Source organism: Chelonia mydas, chromosome 18 (assembly GCF_015237465.2).
Source record: "Chelonia mydas isolate rCheMyd1 chromosome 18, rCheMyd1.pri.v2, whole genome shotgun sequence".
Taxonomy (NCBI): Eukaryota; Metazoa; Chordata; order Testudines; family Cheloniidae; genus Chelonia; species Chelonia mydas.
Window position 1 is genome coordinate 16,183,730 of NC_051258.2, and position 18,128 is coordinate 16,201,857.

The following is an 18,128-nucleotide window of genomic DNA, read 5'->3' on the forward strand; positions in this document are numbered from 1 at the left end:
GAGATGGCTCAGAAGGTTCACAGCTCAATGGAGTTATGCCGGATTTATACCCACGTACTAAAGCAGAATCAGGCTCAGCGTTTTCCTAAGAAGCCCTTAAAGCTTTTTTTTTTTTTTTAAAAGGACTCCATAGGGATATAATTAAATCCCACCTGCTGTAAACAGGCGCAGTAGGCTTGGTGGGCCTCCTTGTATGTGTGCGTCCCAGCGTCCCCCCGAGCACAGGGAAAGAAGCTACCTTCTGCAGCAAAACAGCGGTCTCTGATAGGGTTTCTGAGTGAGTTGCCCGTCCCTTTAGAGCACTCACAGGGCACGTGCAGCTGCTTGGCTCGGTTACCTGCTGTCGAGTCGCAAAGGCGCCATCATGGAATTTTAGCGCCCTTTCCCTTTGCTGTCATTTACACCAGCCCCTGGAAGGTTGGGTATGAAATCTGCTCCCTACCATGGGCTCAGAACATCCCCACATCCTGAATCCAGCTCCAGATCTCCCATCCAGGGCCCTTCTCTACCAAAAGAGCCAGGAGCTCGGAGTAGCCGAGTTCACCCGACAATAGCCTCAGTCGTGCAGCACAGATCTGTGCAATCTGGAAATGGCTAGTGAAGATGCATTAGCTAGGTCAGTTTGCTCTATGCCCAGACAGTCAGATCCCCATCAGGCCCCGGGCCCAGTTTCCAAAATACTCTCACCCAAAATGTATCCAGCACAAAACGTCTCAGAGGAACCCTCAGTTCCACAAGAGGGCAAGTGCTGTCACCAGGGCACGACTGTAATTCGACTTCTGCTGCAAGCAGATGAGCTGGAGGCCTGCTGGGTGCAGTATATGTTATGGTCAACTTAGCCGTTAACAGTCGCATCCATAGCAGGAAGTGAGGGGGTCTCTGAATCATTCGGTGTCTTCAGCACCAACAACTGAAATGAGCAGTGAGAAAAAATCATCCTCTCTTCAAAATAACCCGTTTCCTGCCTTAATGGCAGCAGAGTGGGAGCCAGATGGTCTTTCGCGGTAACATCCAAAGGCCCCCGTTGGAATCGGGGCAGGGTTGTGTTAGGAGCCGTACAAACACAGTGGGAATAACCAAGGTCCTTTCCTGGCTGCACAGGAAGGGTGTTACACACATTTGGCCCTGTAATTGCAACATTTAACGGGGGAAATCTATGGCCTTGTGATCCAGGCACTCGACTAGGAGATGGGAGTTCAATGCTTAGCTCTGCGTGGCCTTGGGCAAGTCACTAATCTCTCCGCACCTCCGTCCCCACCTGTAAAAGGGGGATAATGATCCTTCCTTTGGCTGACTTGTCTAGGAGGCAAGTTCTTTGGGGGCGGGGCCTGTCCCACTATGTGTACGTACAGCACCTAGCACAGAGGGGCCCTGATTTTCGTTAATACAAGTAACGAAGAGTACCACAGGTAAGTGGTGAGAATGCAAAGCCGGCACTTTGCACTGGGGTGGCTCAAACCCTGCCTCTCTCTAGCAGCCCTGCCGTTGGGATAACCCAGCTGTTGCAATTTAGCTGCTCTCTGGGTATGCTGCTGCTCCCTGGAACTCTCCAGGCGGAAGCCTGGGTGTGCAGAACGCTCCGTGGCAGGGCGCTTCTCCTTCTGAGCGTGGCTCCGACTCACGCTCGGGCAGTCCTCGTCTGGCCCGGATTTCAAGCATTGAGCCGTTCGAGGGGAGCCTCCCAGGAATGCAAGGTGCTTTCCTGTAAGAATCATGCCCAAGACAAGTCCTCAGCATGAGGAGCAAGGAAAGTCAAAGGGGTGCTTCTGCTGGGGAGACAGCACTTGTTCCGAGAACCCGATATCATGTCCTTCGTCTGCGTTCACACACGTGAGTGCCGAAAAGACCGAGGACTCTAGGAAGTTGAGACAGAAGGCTACACACTTCTCTGCTCCCACAGCTTAGCTGTGTGAGGCACAACCCATTTCTGAGCCCACGCACGCTACAGCCTGGTTTTCCTTTTCTCCCCTGTGCCAATCAAACTGTTATTCCCCATTCCCTCCCTGAGCTTTCCAGTGTCCCCATCCCCAAAGGGTCCTGCAGCCACTTCTCAGGCTTCCAGCTGGCTGATAAGGCTCTCTGGCCAGCACCTCCCAGCAAACTCTGGCTACTCTATCCAGTCCTAATATGTGACACTCATCACCATAGCCGCTGGAAATGCCACAGGGGCTCAGAGTACCAACGAAAAGACGAAGAGAGTTCTCAGGGTCAAAGACACCTGTGTGGGAGCGGGTCAAAGATTTGTCATCAGAATGTTTATTTCCAACAGAAAAAGGCTTTTTTGCCAGCATGGAAATTTCCACGCAAAACGTTTGTTTTTGTTGAAAAATGTTTGAGTTTATATCAAAGGCTGGAAATCACCGCAGGAATTTTGACATTTTTCCTGGAGGAAAAATAATCATTTCCTGACGAACTTTAGTCTGTATCTTAGAAACCACATTTATTTTTGAAGCATTGTATGTAATGGTTGATCTCACACAAGCTTTGCATTGTCTGCTCGGTCCAGTGCAAAGTGGTTCAAAGGAACGAGCATCGAGCTGCACTCCAGCACTGCTGAATTCCACTCCCTGCTATGCCACTGATTAGCAGTTCACCTTGGGCCAGATATGCAACTGGTGTTTGCCTCAGTTTCCCCATCTGTTCAGTGGGGATGTTTCCTTGCTCCCGGCGTGCTGATAGCATGTATGTAAAGTGCAATATAAGTGCTAAAGATCATCAGGAGAGACAATCTCCATTTCTTTACATGGGGTTGATCATGAGCCAAGCAAAAAGACCTCCATTCATTGCAGTTCTTGTTGCCTTAAAAGAGAGTTACCGTTTGCAGAGCATGCTGAGATCCCTGTCTAGGAAGTGCAATGATTATCGTCTGTTACAGTATCCTAGTCTTTTATCTGCAAAGAAATTGTGGCCGGAGAGTTGAGAACAGAGCAATTTCAGTGTCAAAAAAGACCATCCTAACCTGGGAAGGTGGGGAGAGCGTGGTACCCAGGCACTGCGTGCTAAGTGGCTGGGGTGGAGAAACAAGCTGCAAAGGATTGGCTAGCACAGGAAGGAAATCTGATAAAGCCACTCGAGAGCCAGCAGTATGAACAGTGCAGCATTGCACAGCTCCAGAGCCAGCTCAGAAGGGAAGACGCTGCTCCTGTCTGAGTGCCTGTGAATGCAGACAGCTGTGTGCACCGAAACCACACACGCTGCTCCAGTCAGCTTGTGTCTCTTTGCTTTCAGCACTGCACAGCGCAGGCAGAGTTTCCAACAGGACGAGGGAGAAGCTGCTCCCGCTTGTTCTTTTAACCAGGCACGCCAATTGGAAGAAAGTTGGGTAATTACTTGGTTCTGGGATACTGGCCACAATGACTTTGATGATTCAAAGTCAAGGAACAGTCTCTGAGAGGGCCTGAGCTTGACACTCTTAGCCAGCAGGACTACTAGGCTATCTCCAGAGCCGTGCAGCATATCCAAGCTAGGGCAGAAACTCTTGGGAACTCCTTGGGACCGTATCCCCATAAGGAAGAGCCCCCGAAGACAGAGAGAGCGTGCAAGAGAAAATAAGGAAACACCGTGGATTCAAAAGCAAAGCGATAGCCCGTAGCTGGTTCCGGACCAAACTTCCAGCAGGTGCAGCTCTGTTCTCAGACTGGAGGAGAGGCAGTGCTGGGGAATATACTGCAGGGCATGATCCTGCCCTGGCCAGGCTGGGGTGCACCAGGTGGCCCAGTAGGGCCATTCCATCTCTAGGGTCCTTGCTGGTGGCTGGCTAGCCCTTCTCTGCTGGCTTCCGGCTGAGAAAGGAAAGCCCCAGAGCTCCACGCTCGGGTTCGTGGCCAACAGCAAAGGCAGGAAAAAAGAACAAGGGAAGGAGGGGTAAAGAAACTCCTCTGAGAATGTCCGACCAGGAGATCGAGGACTTTGAAGTGGACAATCTGTCCGACACGTCCCGGATGATCCCCGGCCTCCCTCCTTACGACATGGACGACCAGCTTCTTCCCTTGGAGCCCCGGAGCACCTGCTGCTGCTGGGCTTGGACCCTGCTGATCGTCGCCACGAACTCTCTGGTCTTCCTCGTGAACTTGCTCCTGGTGGTCACCATCTTTGCAGTCGTGCTGCTGCCGACGATCGTGGTGGTGTACTTCGGCTTCCAGTGCCACTCCCGGGTAAGTGAGCGTGGCCTGGCCCCTGCGTGGGCCTTGGCACCCCGAGCCAGGACAGGGCCCTGGCTTCCCTGGGATTCTTGACTGAGCTCCTCTGAGGAAAGAGGGCGGGACAGTGGCTTTAAAAACCAGGTTGGGATTGCTGAGCTTTAGCGTAGTTTTCCAAAGACGTGGTTGAGGAGGGGGAGGGAGTGTGTGTGTCTGAGTCAGTGGAGGTGAGGGACAAATGGACAGACAGACAGAATGTGCTCTGGGGTGTGACACCTTTGCACACTAGCCATTGTAACTGCTTCCAAGTCGCCCAGGAGAACTGCCTTTAGCAACAGGTCCCCTGTAGGGCCTGATCCAAAGCCCATCCAAATCTCTGGGAGTCTGTCCTTTGACTTCGCTGGGTGTTGGATCAGGTCCTTATTTGAACCCTTGCCAGGTGCTCCTTGCCTTCTCCTCTGAGCAGAGGCCACTAAGCTGGGATTCACGGGTGGGAGCCACGGGGTTGGTAAGAACCTAAGGAATAAAAAAAGCTGGAGACCAACTTTCTAGAATAACCAGTCCCACCCCAGAGTCCTCGCTTGAGCTGGCTTGGTTTTAAGTCGATTCCTAGGATAGAAACAACAGATTTTTTTTCCCCACTAGTAAAATATTTCCTAGGCAAAAAAAAACCTGGTTGTACTGTTGGGCCAGGCCCCTCCAAGCCTGGCGTGAGGCGTGGGATTAGATAAACCCTGTGCGCTGGGGCAAGCAAGCATCCCCTCTCCTGCATGCAGAGAGTTTAGATCCAGCCTCTGCGGCTTGAGATTTCAAGTTCCCTCTACACCAATACTTGAATCTTGACAAAGAAATCTCACCTTTACCCCGTCCGTCCCCAGCTGCAGGATTCTGTTCCGTGGACAGCGGGCTGACAAGCTGGCCGTACTGATTCATAAAGAGATTTTACAGCAAAGCACTCCCCACTCGGGCAAAGCTCCCATAGAAGATCATGGCAATTTGGGGCACACAGCTGACACACGGGTGGACCTTTGGGGTTTACATTGCCCTGCAGCCTGTTGTGCATTCGAGGGGGTCCCCTCTGCTGGATGCATGTGGGGTGACTCCCATTCATAGGGCATGATAGAGAAACATAGTGCACCAGAATTCCATATGTCCTTTGATCTACGGCTCCGCCAAGCACCTGACAGACATCCCGTGCACCCACCTTCCAGGTCAGGCAGCACCCAAGTTACACGTGTCGCCCAGTGAGCCAGCGAAGAGCCAAGGTGCGAATGTAGAGGCCTGAGCCTCTGTGGCTTTTCGCCTTGTGTTGTCATTGGCGCGAGCGCACAGGGGTCCTCTGTCTAAAGGGCTGCGTTTTACACCCGGTGCACACTGGTGTAAAAGGGCCAGGCCAAGGGGGATGCATGACGCTCTTTACCATTTATTCAGCATACATAACCGTTGCTTCTTTCAGTGCTGATTTCTTCTCTGACATGCAGATTTAACAGAGGCCGTGTGTGCAGGTTGCATGATGAGGCAGTCCTGGGCTCACACACATGGCACTTGTCCTGTGGATTCCTTTGTCTGGCCATCTGCAAAATGCCCTCAGTGAAAGAGTTAAAGCAGTTCTCTGGGATGCTCTCTCCTATTAGGACTCAGTAGCTGATAGGACTTCCCCCGCAGTGCCGCAGGGGGTCTCACCCCTGCCTCAGAGGTTGGGCTCCTACCCAGCCCTGGCACTCAGTGCAGGACTAGACGGGTGCTAGCCTTTGGATGAGATGTTAACATGGAGGTCCCTTTGGGGCTGAAAAGGGGGAAGTGAAAGATCCCCTCTCTGTGGCATTTGAGGAGAGGTTTGCAATAGCCCCAGTGACCTGGACACAGGGCTTTTCCCTAGAGCTGTGTGAAGCTTCCCGTCTCTGAGCTGTGGGGTCAAGGCCAGATGTGTTTGCAAACTTCAGCCCCTGCTTGGGGAATGGGAATGCGGCTGGGCTGAGCTTTGTTCACCCAGAGAAGAAGCCGGCAAGCATGCCATCCCCCGTGTCACACCCTCATCCCCCAGCCCCAACAACAGCATCCCCGAGTCCTGACACTCACAAGATCCTTCCCCCAGCAGCCTTCAGGATACTAAGGGGATTCCCTGGAGCTTGTGGGGAGATCCCCTGGCAAGTCTGTTTGTCCCCCTCAAACATCCAAATGAACCTGGAAGTCTCCAGCCCCTGTGACCCGAACAGCTCGGCTCAGCTTGTCCTTCCTGGTGTGAGCTGACCCCTGCACAGCTCCCATGGCCCTCAGGTGCTGGGGGGGCTCATGTGGGTGAACCACACATGCCCCCCCATATAGTGTTCTTCCCTCCTGGGACACTGGCAGGTTGCAAGTTGAGCTCTTGCTGAGCACATGACAGCTACATCTGCTGCACTTCCCATCTCTTCTCATCTCACCTTGACACACGGGTCTACAGCAAACCAACCGTATTCCGCACGGAAGTTCTTTTTACCCAGCCTGGTCCTGTTTTTTATGGGAAAATTCCAACTCACCTTCCTAGAGCAGGCTACATTGATGTGCCCTCTGTGAAATACATTGGAGACCAGAACTCCAGATCTGAAATTCTGAAGGAGTTCAGCTTCCGATGCAAATCCAGAGCCAGGTTCAAAGCTCGGGTCTGTCTTGTCTTTAATTGTGTGGGGTTTCATATAGTGAGAAGAAATTGGGTCAGCTTCCAATCTGTCTCGTATATTTTATGTGTGTCAGCAGTATTTGGGCAGATCTGGAGGAAAGGCAGGTTTCAGTATTGCTGATTTCTCTGAGGGCCCAAATCTGAAGACGTCAGTTAGTGTCTACTCTCCGCTTGCTTAGGCAAAATTCCCTTTGAAGTCCGTGGGAATTTTGCTCAAGGAGTGAGAAAGCACTCCAAGATTTGGCTCCTTGTTATTCAAGGAGCTTTTGCACCAGTTTTACCCCAGTGTAACTCCATTGACTTCACTGGAGTTCCTCCCATGTGAGATCAGAATCAGGCTCTGCAAGATGCCAGTTATAGGGGACCTGTGCTTTGCTCCACATAGGAAGGGTTTAACCCCTTGTATGCTGGCAGGAGTGCTCTGGATTCATTCTGACACTCCCCGGTATGCTCGGGAGCTGTAGGTCTGTCAGGCGTCATTTTTTATTCCTGTTTTAATTAACAAGCAGCTGTGACACAGATCAAGTAAATACACTGCCTGGGTCGACAGAGAATTCTGTGTAGCTTCAGTTACTCACTGCAGTTTGCATTTTAATGTCACAATATTTCTCTGCAACTCCCCTGCAGCATCTACACTACAGAGGCAGCGATAGCAGAGGGCTCACAGTCCTCCCCTGTGATTTGCAGCCTCCCCCCCCATGGACTTTAATTTGTTTTGTTAATTTCATTTTAACTAAGCCCTCTTCCTGCAAGTATCATTCTCTGTGATCTATCTAATGATAAGAACAAGATCTAATAAAAGATGCACACACACACACACACGCTCCCGTCTTGCAGATCTGGGCCGGCTTCCCAGATGCATGGGCTGCAGTTTTTTATTTATTCCCGTTGAAAAACTCATTTTGTCCCCATTTAGTACTCTGTCTCTGTGCGTGTCAGTTTCATTTGGATGCTCTGCTCTGAGTGTTTTGGGGGATTTTTAAAGAATGTTTATGGCTTTCCATTTCTCGTCGTATTTCCCTGTTTTGCTCCAGCATCATTTGTCCGATGTGGGGATATGATATGAACCTCTCTGTCCTTGTGCCATCACACATTTGTTTTCCTGTCTGGGTGAAAGGAGACAAAAGAATATCTTGGCAAATAAAGACTAACGCCCAAACCTTCAAAGGTATTTAGGGAGCTAACTCCTGTTCAAATCAATGGGAGCTAGGCACCTAAGTACATTTGAGGATCTGGGGCTAATGCTCCTATCCTGCTTTGAGAAGTGGCGGGGCACGGTCTGGAGTCTATGCAGAGCTCCCCTGATATGAATGGGGTACCATGTGGGCAGAGGGGGTCACAAATGCCAATCTCAAAGCAGGATCAGGGCAGTGTATGGCTTACATTTTCAAAAGGCACTAGTGATTCTGGGCATCTCCATTCTTGGGGTGCCCATCTTAAAACACCTGAAAAGGAGCTGGACTTCAGTCAGTGCTCAGCACCCATCCTCTGAGAAGGTTTCCATCCAAATACTGATCCAGCCTGAAGACGAAAGTAAACCTCAAATCAGAGGACAAAATCTAATGATGCTGCAAGGCTAATGGAAGCCAGGCTGTGTCACTCTGTAGTGTGGAAGGGATTAAAGTCACAAGAGCTGATAAAAAGTCAGAACCTACCAAACGCTGCTCTGGTTTTTGCTACTAGCCTGAACTCCACAATTGGTCAGATGCTTAAAGATAGCAATAACTGTAATAACGATTCAAGATACACAAACAAGATGAAGTCATTGTGTGACCAGTGTCCCCGGATACGTCCAGTGAGGAAACCTGCAACCTCCAGTGTTTTCTCTCTCTATGACCCTGACCCAGCACACTCTGAAATCAATGGCAAGGCTCTCATTTGACTTCAATAGAGGTGGGTTAGGGTCTAAATTATTAAATATATTGTAATTCATAAAGAGCCTTATCCGGCTCCCAAAGACAAGTCTTTCCATTGATTTGACTAGTAGCTGGATCAGTCTGTATAATGTGCTCAATTTAGGATCCAGTCTCGGGGGTCCGATTCTGCACATATGCATGACCTAATATAGTGCTTATTACCGTGACTAATCCATTGAAACCACCCAGGAATACTGTGTTTGCAAGCCTGGGATGTAATCACCAATCAGTCATTGTTAGAAATAAGCTGTGTAGGAACTCATTTCTTCTCTCTCTCTCTCAATATTAGGGACGGATCCTGAACGGCTTACTCAGGGAAAACGCCCATTGACTTCACTGTGAGTTTTCCCTGCAGGACTGGGCCCTTAAGTATTGTCAATTTCAAGTATGTCCCAGCCTCTCATTTGCTCCCTGTCCAACAGATCCTAAGCTAAGAGCACCCACCTCAGCCTGATTTACTCAGCTCACTGCACTGAAAAATATTGAAAATAAGTTTTTTCCCTTTTAATAACATAAACTGCATCTCCTACTTGATCTGCTGCCTCCCATTGCATCCCATCTTAGTCCAGTTTCACAAAGCACCTGGGAGCAGGGCATGAGAAATGATCCAATCCATGCAGCAGGGTGACTTTAGAGGAGGGCTTAAATAACAAGAGAGAATTAGAAGCTCTTATTATTAAATAAAAAGACACCCCTGGGCCAAATAGCTGGTGCAAATCAGTACAGTTTTATTGACCTCAGTGGAGAATGCAGATTAACAACAGCCGAGACTTGGCCCAAGATTTACCTTCAGAAACACTGAGCCTGGGAGTTTACCTCATCACCTATTATCCTCAGAAGCACCTCTACGAAATTCCTAGTATGGTCAGGAACATCTGCTAGCCAGAGGTGAGGGCTGGATGGAGTTAGTGCTGGCAAAATTCAGGCAATCTCAACATGGAAATAAATCACCTTCAAAAGATTAAACTTGCCCTTAATTAAAATATGGCATCGAGTTAAATCCCTGCGGCTCTCTGCCCGAAAAGTCTGCATCTGGTTAGCCTCCAGTTTGCACCAGCATAACTCCATTGAAATGAACAGCGTTACTCCTGATTTACACCAAGGTTAGTGAGAGGGGAGTTACCTGCCCGCTTCTCTCCGCTCTGACCATTGAGCTTGTGCCTCTGCTACACACATTTGGCCCTTAGCATACAGAGGGCAAGAGGACACAAGGTGATGTGCTTCTTTCCAGGCTCTGGACCTTTGCTTTGCACCTTCCTATTACTTTGCCCACGGCAAAGAGTTGGGAGTGAAGGCATATTTCACCCTGATAGAAGCCTGCTGTGAATGTTAAGAGTCTGTTCTGATGCTATTTAACAGTGTGAGTGTACGTAGAACTGCACAGATGTAGGAAATTGCAGAGCAATCATGAGAGAGAAAGAAAAAGAAGAGATAAAGTAACTAAAAGTCTAGAAAGGCGGTTTGAATTGCACTAAACCTGTACTGACAGGGGGAGAGTTAACATGGAAATGAGAGGCCAATACACAGGAATAAAAAAAGATAACAAAAAGTTATCAATAAGTTTGTGTAACAAAGGGAGGTCGAAGCTGTACTGTCCGGTGCTGGAGGTGACTGTGACAGGATCAACCTTATGAGCTTCCCACTTGCAAGTAATTGATCACTACGTGCTGAGAATATTGCCTTAATAGAGATCTGTTACTACTGAGTAAGTGAATCTTAATCCAACACAAAATACTCTCAATCCGTTGCTCTGAACACAAAGGTTCAGGACCCCGATGCAGACTGACAGGACCTGAAAGCACAGAAGCTAAGGGTCTTGTCTTCCTTCAGCCCCGGGGAAGCCACCACTGTTCTTAACGGGAGGCGTTGATCAGTAACACCCATTTCAGTAAACAAACGGCCACTGGTTGGTTGAGAATCTATCGCTGAAATAATAACCCCTCCCACCCGCACGAATCAATGCTTTTGTTCAGCAAAGAGACACTCACCGCCAGTGGAAACTAATGTGGCTAAAGGATCTAAAGCTTTGGTTGTAAATACAGCTAACACAGGGACACTCAACCTGTGGTCCGTGGACCCCTGGGTATCCACAGACTATGTCTGAAGATTTCCAATGGCGTCCGCATCTCCATTTGAAATTTTTTAGGGGTTTTCAAATGAAAAAAGTTTGAAAACCACTGATCTAACAGATTTCTGCCACCCCCCCAGGGTCAACCCTGGCTAGGGGTCGACACCACCATGTTGAGCGACGGACACTTGACAAAATTACTGTACTTAGGGACGGACATGTGGGGGTGGTCATGTCATTCAGTCATTCAATTTTGTGAAAAATTATCATAGACCTCAAAATTTTTACCACCCTGTGTACGGACACATTGCGGACCCCTGACCCTGGCCAGCTACCATAGGGTAAAAGGCGTTAAACTGTGTCTGCGCTAGGTGCAAAGTCTGGTTTAGGAGGAGTTAGTGAACAGGATCGTAAATAATGCCTTTTCCCTGAGTCTAGACAAAGCCTCAGGGTTTTGCACATTACAATGCTAAATGTAGGATGTCATGTAGCCAGTCAGCCAGCCTTCCCTCCTTAGTGTATGGGCGTGGGAATCAGAACTCCTGGTTCTCTTCTCAGCTCTGCCACTTGTGATCTTGGGCAAGTCACATAATTCCAGCCTACCTTATTTTCCCTATTTACTCACGTACCTCACTGGCATGCTGTGAAGCTTAGCTAAGGTCTGTATAATGCCCTTGACCTCCTGGAGGGTGGGGGTGGGCCGTTGCTGGTGCTTAGCAAAGCAAGAAAGGTGGACTTTGTGGTTTGGGCACTGGGGTGGGACTCTGCTACAGGCTCCCTGTGTGACCCCAGGCCAGTCACTCAATCCACAGAGCACACCTGTAAAGCAAAGATAATAGTACTTCCTGTCTCCCCTCCTTGTCTATTCAGACAAGCTCTTTGGGGCAGGGACTGCCTCTTACTAGGTGTGTGTCCAACACTTAGGGCCCTGATCTTGGTTGGAGCTTCCAGGTGCTGTTGTAATAACAGTATATGCCCCAAACCACATGCTGTCCTTAATGCCCCAAGAGGATCTCCTGTGGGCATTGAAACAGTGGAAGTCCAGCCCCTGAATACACCAGCCCAGGGTTTCCCCAAGTCCCAGGGTATGCTGCGACAGGATGCGTTTGGCCGTGTTCAGTGAATGCCATGCAGACATCCAGCCAGAGCAGACGTACGTTCCGTGAAGCAGCTAGTTCGTCACACAGAGCCTTAGTGCATTCATTCGTCTCTCTTCGAGACGCTCCGACACGCAGAGAGCATACTGTTGACTGCAGGCATTTATCACCGTGCCCGAGGGGCGATAAAGCCTCGTGGTGTAGTATGCAGCTAGTGCACCAAGGACTGAAAGTGGCCAGCTCCCCCTGCCTCGCGCTTTCCCTGAGATGGTTTTGCTCTTTCAGTAGCTGACATATGCACGGTTCCGGGCGTTTTAGCTCGTCACGTTTACAGCCCTGGAATGTTATGACAAAGCGGCGAGCTGCTGTTATTACCCAGCGCATCCGTAGATCTTGCTAGCTCATGAAGAGAGAGGCCTTTGTCGTGGTAATCACTGCTAACAGACATAAACCTAATAGCCAGCTCTGGCACAGAGCCAGATGTGCCATTGAATTGTCCAGCAGCTCCCCAATCTCTCACCTGTCTCCTTACCCCTCCTGCTAGAACGCTTCCTCCTGCAGGAGACAAGCTGCCCCTAAGGGATCTATGGTATTCCTGAGTGTGTGTGAAGGGGAAGAGGGGGAGGCAATCCAGCTGTAGGTTTCTTGACATCTCTAGTGAGCAGTCTCAGATTCATTAGCCTTCACGGCTGCTCCATTGTATAAAAAATACACCCCCCAAGGGCTGGGCTGCAGTACCCTGCCTCTCACCGAACAGTCCTGGCGCTGCGAGTCTCCATCGGGAAGACCTGTGGAGCAAGGCATTACTGGCTATGCACAGAGCTACCACACTCTGGCCCCAAACCGGCTGAATGGCCAAACCCAGCCTTCTGTAGCTTTCCCCAAAGCCTCTGTCACTGGAGACATGAGGTACGAATTGATTTCCTACCACTCCCTGCCTGGGATTGTTGGAATTATTTTCCTTCTGCCACTCAGTAGCTCCTTAGAGGAGGTAAATTGCTAAACTGGGCATCCAAGGGGAGCGCTACCTAGTAACGAAATGAACAAATCACCCAGGCTTTGTCAGAATGAGTCTCTGCAGAACAGCGATTGCAGCCGGGTGCATCATATTTTCTTTGGTGCAGTGTGCATTTGCCTTGTAAACACGGAGGCGTCTGGCTCGCGACATTGATTTCCCTGCAGAGATATGGAAGTTTATCTTTATTCCCCTTACCTTAATTTCCTTTGGTGACTTTTTAAAGGGAGAGAATCTCATTTGCCTAGATGTTGATCCCCATTAGAGATGGGCCAGTGGGTTTGGAGCAGATAAAAACTCTGCCCTGTCCTGAACAATTGTCCCTTCCTAGAATCAAACCAGTGCAGTTCTGGAGGATCTGAAAAGGTTTCTCCTCTTTCACTTCTTAATGCCCTGGTGCTGCCCAGATCCAAATAAATCTGGAAGAGACTGGCTTCCGTGAGAAAACTTATTCCCTGTCATGCTTTCCAAATATCAGTACAGGACTCAAAGCAGAAGAGCTGGCAATCTCACCAGCAAGCCTGTTCTCCTGAGGTTTGCAGCCCACTTTAGCAAACTGAAGAGCTCCTGGTAGCTGGGACAGGATGCTTTATGGATAAAGCAGCACGGGAACGTTATTGATCTCCACTGAAAATGCTCCACTGGTATGAGCATTTGCAGCTCCACTGAAGGGAATGGAGTTGCAGCTCCTCACATCAGCATTCAATATGTCTCAGAAACTTCTGCAGTAATAACTGTCAGAGTCTGTACGTGCATCGTCCCTCTTTTCCCTAACTCCGCACAATCCTCCCATACTCCCATGGCTCTCTCGCCACTCCGGACCTTCAGTGTCCCTGGCCTTCCCTTGTGCCCCAGGGCCCTCTTGAAATAGATGACTCTCTGCTATTGTCTGACACGTAGCGTGACGGCTGAGAGGTTCATAAACTCAGAGTCCAGAGATGGGCAGGATCTCTTTGGTGAGCCAGTCCATCCCGCTGCCAGTGCAGGAATGCCCAAGGAAACTGCTTTTATGACTTCTTGTTAGCCAGTGTGGTGAAACAGGAGTTTACTTTTGTTGCTGGTCTGGTATAGCCTAAGGGGGATTAGCCACCAGTCTTGGGGGTGTATCTGCCCTATTTCTCAACAGTTGGTCCTGAATTTGGCATCCTGAGTTGTGACTCACTGAGGCATGGTTACACCTTGGGCATACCAGTCCTTGTATTATCACCAAAAACACCGGATTTAAAGTTTAGTGGTTCTTTACAACCAGTCTCAACAAATAAAGAGTTCTTCTGATCCCAAAGGACCAGCCACACACCCAGGTCAATATATAGCTTAGATCTTACCCAAAAATCACACTGTTGCCAATCCTTTAGTATCTAAAATCTAAAGATTTATTCATAAAAAAAAAGAAAGAAAGGTGAGAGTTAAAATTGGTCAAAGGAATCAAATACATATAATAATTGCAAAGTTCTTGGTTCAGGCTTGTAGCAGTGATGGAATAAACTGCTGGTTTGATAAGTCTCTGGTTGCTTCCAAATCATTGGATGGTCCTCAGTCGATTGGTTAGAATGCTCCCATTAGTATAAGTTCATAGACCAGAGGGTTGGGAAGAATAGAGGCTGGAGCAGGATAGAGGCAAAATGGAGGAGTTTCCAGGGCCTTTTATCTTTTCCCCTGTTGTTCTTACTGTGGAAAATTACAGCAACAAGATGGAGTCTGGAGTCCCATGGGCAAGTCCCATGTCCACGCATTTCGGCTTGTCACAGCAGGAAATTCCACTAAGTGTAGAGGGGTGTTTCCCATGGTCCATTGTCAGTTAAATGTTCTCTCGATGGGCCATTCCATTTGAATAGTCCCTCCAAGATGTGCAGCCTAGCTACCTTGTGGGCTGTATCCCAGGAGCAAACATTTGAAATCCAAGTCTAGAGCCAATACTTATAACTTCAAATACAAAAGTGATTCATGCATGCAGATAGCACAGTCATAACCAGCAAACGCTAACCTTTTCATAGACACCTCACTTGACAACCTTTGTACAAGATTTGCTGCAAATACATAACAGCGGTTGCAGCAATGATCTGTATGGTCATATTTTAATCAGAGAACGTCACACTTGCCTCTTCAAAGCCCTGGCACATCAGGCATGCCAGGTACCCGTGACTTCTTGCAGGTGGCGTGGGTCCTACACGGAGGAGTCTATTGACATCTCAGACCCAGACAGGAGATTCTCTGTGGAGATAGCCTGGATGGGGATCTCTCCCTGCCTCCTCAGGAGGTTTCATTGGCAGACATTCCTTTGTGCTGACATTTTCCTAATGCAGGTGCTGCGGATGCTCCCAGGCTCTGTTTACCATGAGCAATCCAAATCAGGTGTGAGCTTCCTAGTCAGTTACAGCCCCTAATTACATGTCATACTTTCCAAATACCAGTACAGTCTCCCACGCTGCGTCTTGACAGCGTCTTGCATCGACTCTAGCATTTTGCTGGGCTAATGAAGCCCCATGACTGCTAGCTCGGGGATTTGGTTCTGGTCAGGAGAGGTGGAGCGAGAGGTGGATGGAGTGATTTGCAGCGTGTTTACTGCATCAGCCAGTTCCCCGTCGCCTGAGCTGAGATCCTGCCTCGCGGCGCAGGACCCTTGCACTGACAGCCCATTAAACCTCCCGTTACATGTCCAATCGCATTGGTGAGCTTCCAGTTGATGGTTCCCTCTAGGCCTGACCTACTTCCCACCTGATCCTTTGATGCCTAGTCATTACCCACAGGTTCTTCTTTCCACTCTCAATCGTTATTGTTTAAAAATGGAAACAATTTGGAGAAGGCATTTTTTCACCTTAGCTGCGGGGACGATCCATCTCCCAGCTGGTGCCGTCGGGTCCGCTCCACTTGCCAGCCGATACTGAAAGCTCCTCGCTTTGCCTGCAAAGTGCCTTGGCATGTTTGTCTTAGGGAATTCCTTGTGGGAAAAAGCGTTCCCAGATGTCACGCTCCAGCCCATTCACCACTGGCTTTTTTCATATTAATAATTACAGTAGAACCCGGGGCCACCGTCTTGGACCAGGACCCCTTTGTGGTAGTGCTGTGAACTCAGAGAACAAAAAGTCCGTGCACCAATTGTTCTTATCTTACCCCATTTGCTTAGGGCAGAGGCTATTTGTGTTCAAACGAGGGCTTCCCCCCCTCTGAGACGATAGGCTCCCTTGTTCCCAGCCAATTGGCTTCCTTCGCATCATCCCACTGGAAGGCCACATGGCTGGATGTGTCAGGAGAATGACTTCCCCGCAGGCCAGACAGGGGGGAAGTGTGACTCAGATTCTGCTCCCACATACCCTGGACCACTCCAGTCAATAGATTGTTTGCAGTGTTGCTGTAGCCGTGTTGGTGCCAGGATATTAGAGAGACAAGGCGGGTGAGGTAAGATCTTACCTCCAGACCTGAAGAAGAGCTCTGTGTAAGCTTGAAAGCTTGTCTCTTTCTCCAAGAGAAGTGGATCCAATCAAAGATATGACCTCACCCACCTTGTCTCTCTAAGGTCAATCAAGTTACCCTGGATTCACATTGGTGTAACAAAGCAAAATTCAGCCCCTTATTCCAAGCCCTAACTTTTTCCATAAGAGCACAGGGAACAATGGCTGCTCACACTTCTGTCGGCCCAAACATTGTCTAACCTCCGGTTTGCTCCCCTGTGAAAATCCATCTTTAAGGAACATGCTTTAAGTCACAGAGGTGGAATGGCTTTGGAGAGCTATCAAGAATCGAGCTGGGTGGCTGAGCTGTGAGGCTGCTCTAGAGATGAAATGATGAACTGCGCTTCGGTGATGCCTTTCACGCAGTGATCGCGAAGAGCTCACGACAACTGAGCTTGCACACTTTGCACATTGGGGTGTCACCACGGACATCAGAATCACTCCTGATTTGCACTGGATTTCATTCCAAGATCCACCATTGCCAATCAATTCAACAAAGCTGGAAACAGAACTTGCTCCTTAGAGGAGCCATGGAATGACTGTGTGACCCGGGGCAAGTCACTAAACACCTCCGCGCCTCAGTTTCCCCATCAGTACAATGGGGATAATACATCATCAGATTCAGTTATGTTACAGGAATGTGGTGGGGCTTAATTCATGCTTGTGAAATGCTTTGAAAGCTGAGGAGCTGTAGGAGTGCAAAGAATTAATATTTTTAATTGCGGAATCATTATGAGTGGGACAAAGCCTGCTTTTCTTAGTAAGTCCTTACTCAGGGAAGATTCCTTTGAGAATGAAAGGGTCCGGCCTTTTATTATTGTTGTATATTCATAAATACAGGCTGTTTTGTTCTAAGCATGAGAAAAGCTAGATAGAAGCCGTGAACCAGCCTCTGTGAAACCTCACTTCAAAGGGAGTTTCTCTTGCAGCCATTATGGCAGGAGCTATTTCTGAAAGCTCCAAGGCAGATGAAGTCCCAGCTCTGTATTGGTTCTTCTCCTGCTAATAGACAAAATGTTGGATGAATAACACTCCTCTGACGTTTTGACCTCAATTATAAAAAGAAAAGAACAAAATTAGATGTGAAATTCAGCCGGGTAGAAATGCAAAGCGGCTTTCTGTGGCTGCTGCAGGGACCAGGAAATGGGCTTGATGTTCATACAAAGGGTAATTTCATTATAGATGGCAAAGTAGGAACTGCCACCCCAGATCAGACTCGTGGTCCATTTGGTCCACTGTCCTGTCCCCAACAGCCACCAGTACCAGCCCAAACCCTTCCCCAGTGGCCTCAGCCCCTTTTCCAGGTTCAGACAGGGATCCTCTCCCCGGGATCCACTCCCCACATCCATGCTATGGATGGGCAAATCTGGGGTGAAGGCTCCCCTCCCACCTGACCAGAACTGAATCCAACTGAACCTAGCAGAGGTTCTGAAATGCTAAGCCAGCCCCGCAATCATTCATTCCAGTTGTTGCTCCTGCCTCTTCATTGCGGACTTCTGGCCCCGACAGGGACCCAAACACCCTGAGGTTGCCCAGGGATGGGGAGCTGCTGCCTAGACGCGCTGCCCCCCTCTTTTCTCCTGAATACCGTGTGTGGCTATTGCTGCTGGTGGTGTGTGCCTGTGTCTCCCCCCACCTACCCACCCAGTTGGTGTCTCTACTTCCCAGCAGTTCCATGTGACCGAGACAGTCCCGATCCCTCCGTGGCCATTCAGCAGGGAGTGGGGGGGCATAAGGGGTCTGTCCTGCTGTTCCTAAGTGCCCTCAATTCCCACAGCAGGAGCA

At 49.3% G+C, this 18,128-nt stretch overlaps 1 protein-coding gene across 1 annotated transcript in view; it reads left to right on the plus strand.

The window, feature by feature from the left end:
* The first annotated feature begins 2,912 nt into the window (after positions 1-2,912).
* The window catches only part of TMEM88B (transmembrane protein 88B), a 44,093-nt gene continuing 28,877 nt past the window's right edge, over positions 2,913-18,128 (plus strand). Inside the window, exon 1 of the mRNA XM_037881464.2 lies at positions 2,913-4,154. Within this exon, the coding sequence (XP_037737392.1) occupies positions 3,885-4,154 (270 nt within the window). The 5' untranslated portion in view covers positions 2,913-3,884. The remainder of the gene's footprint in view (positions 4,155-18,128) is intronic.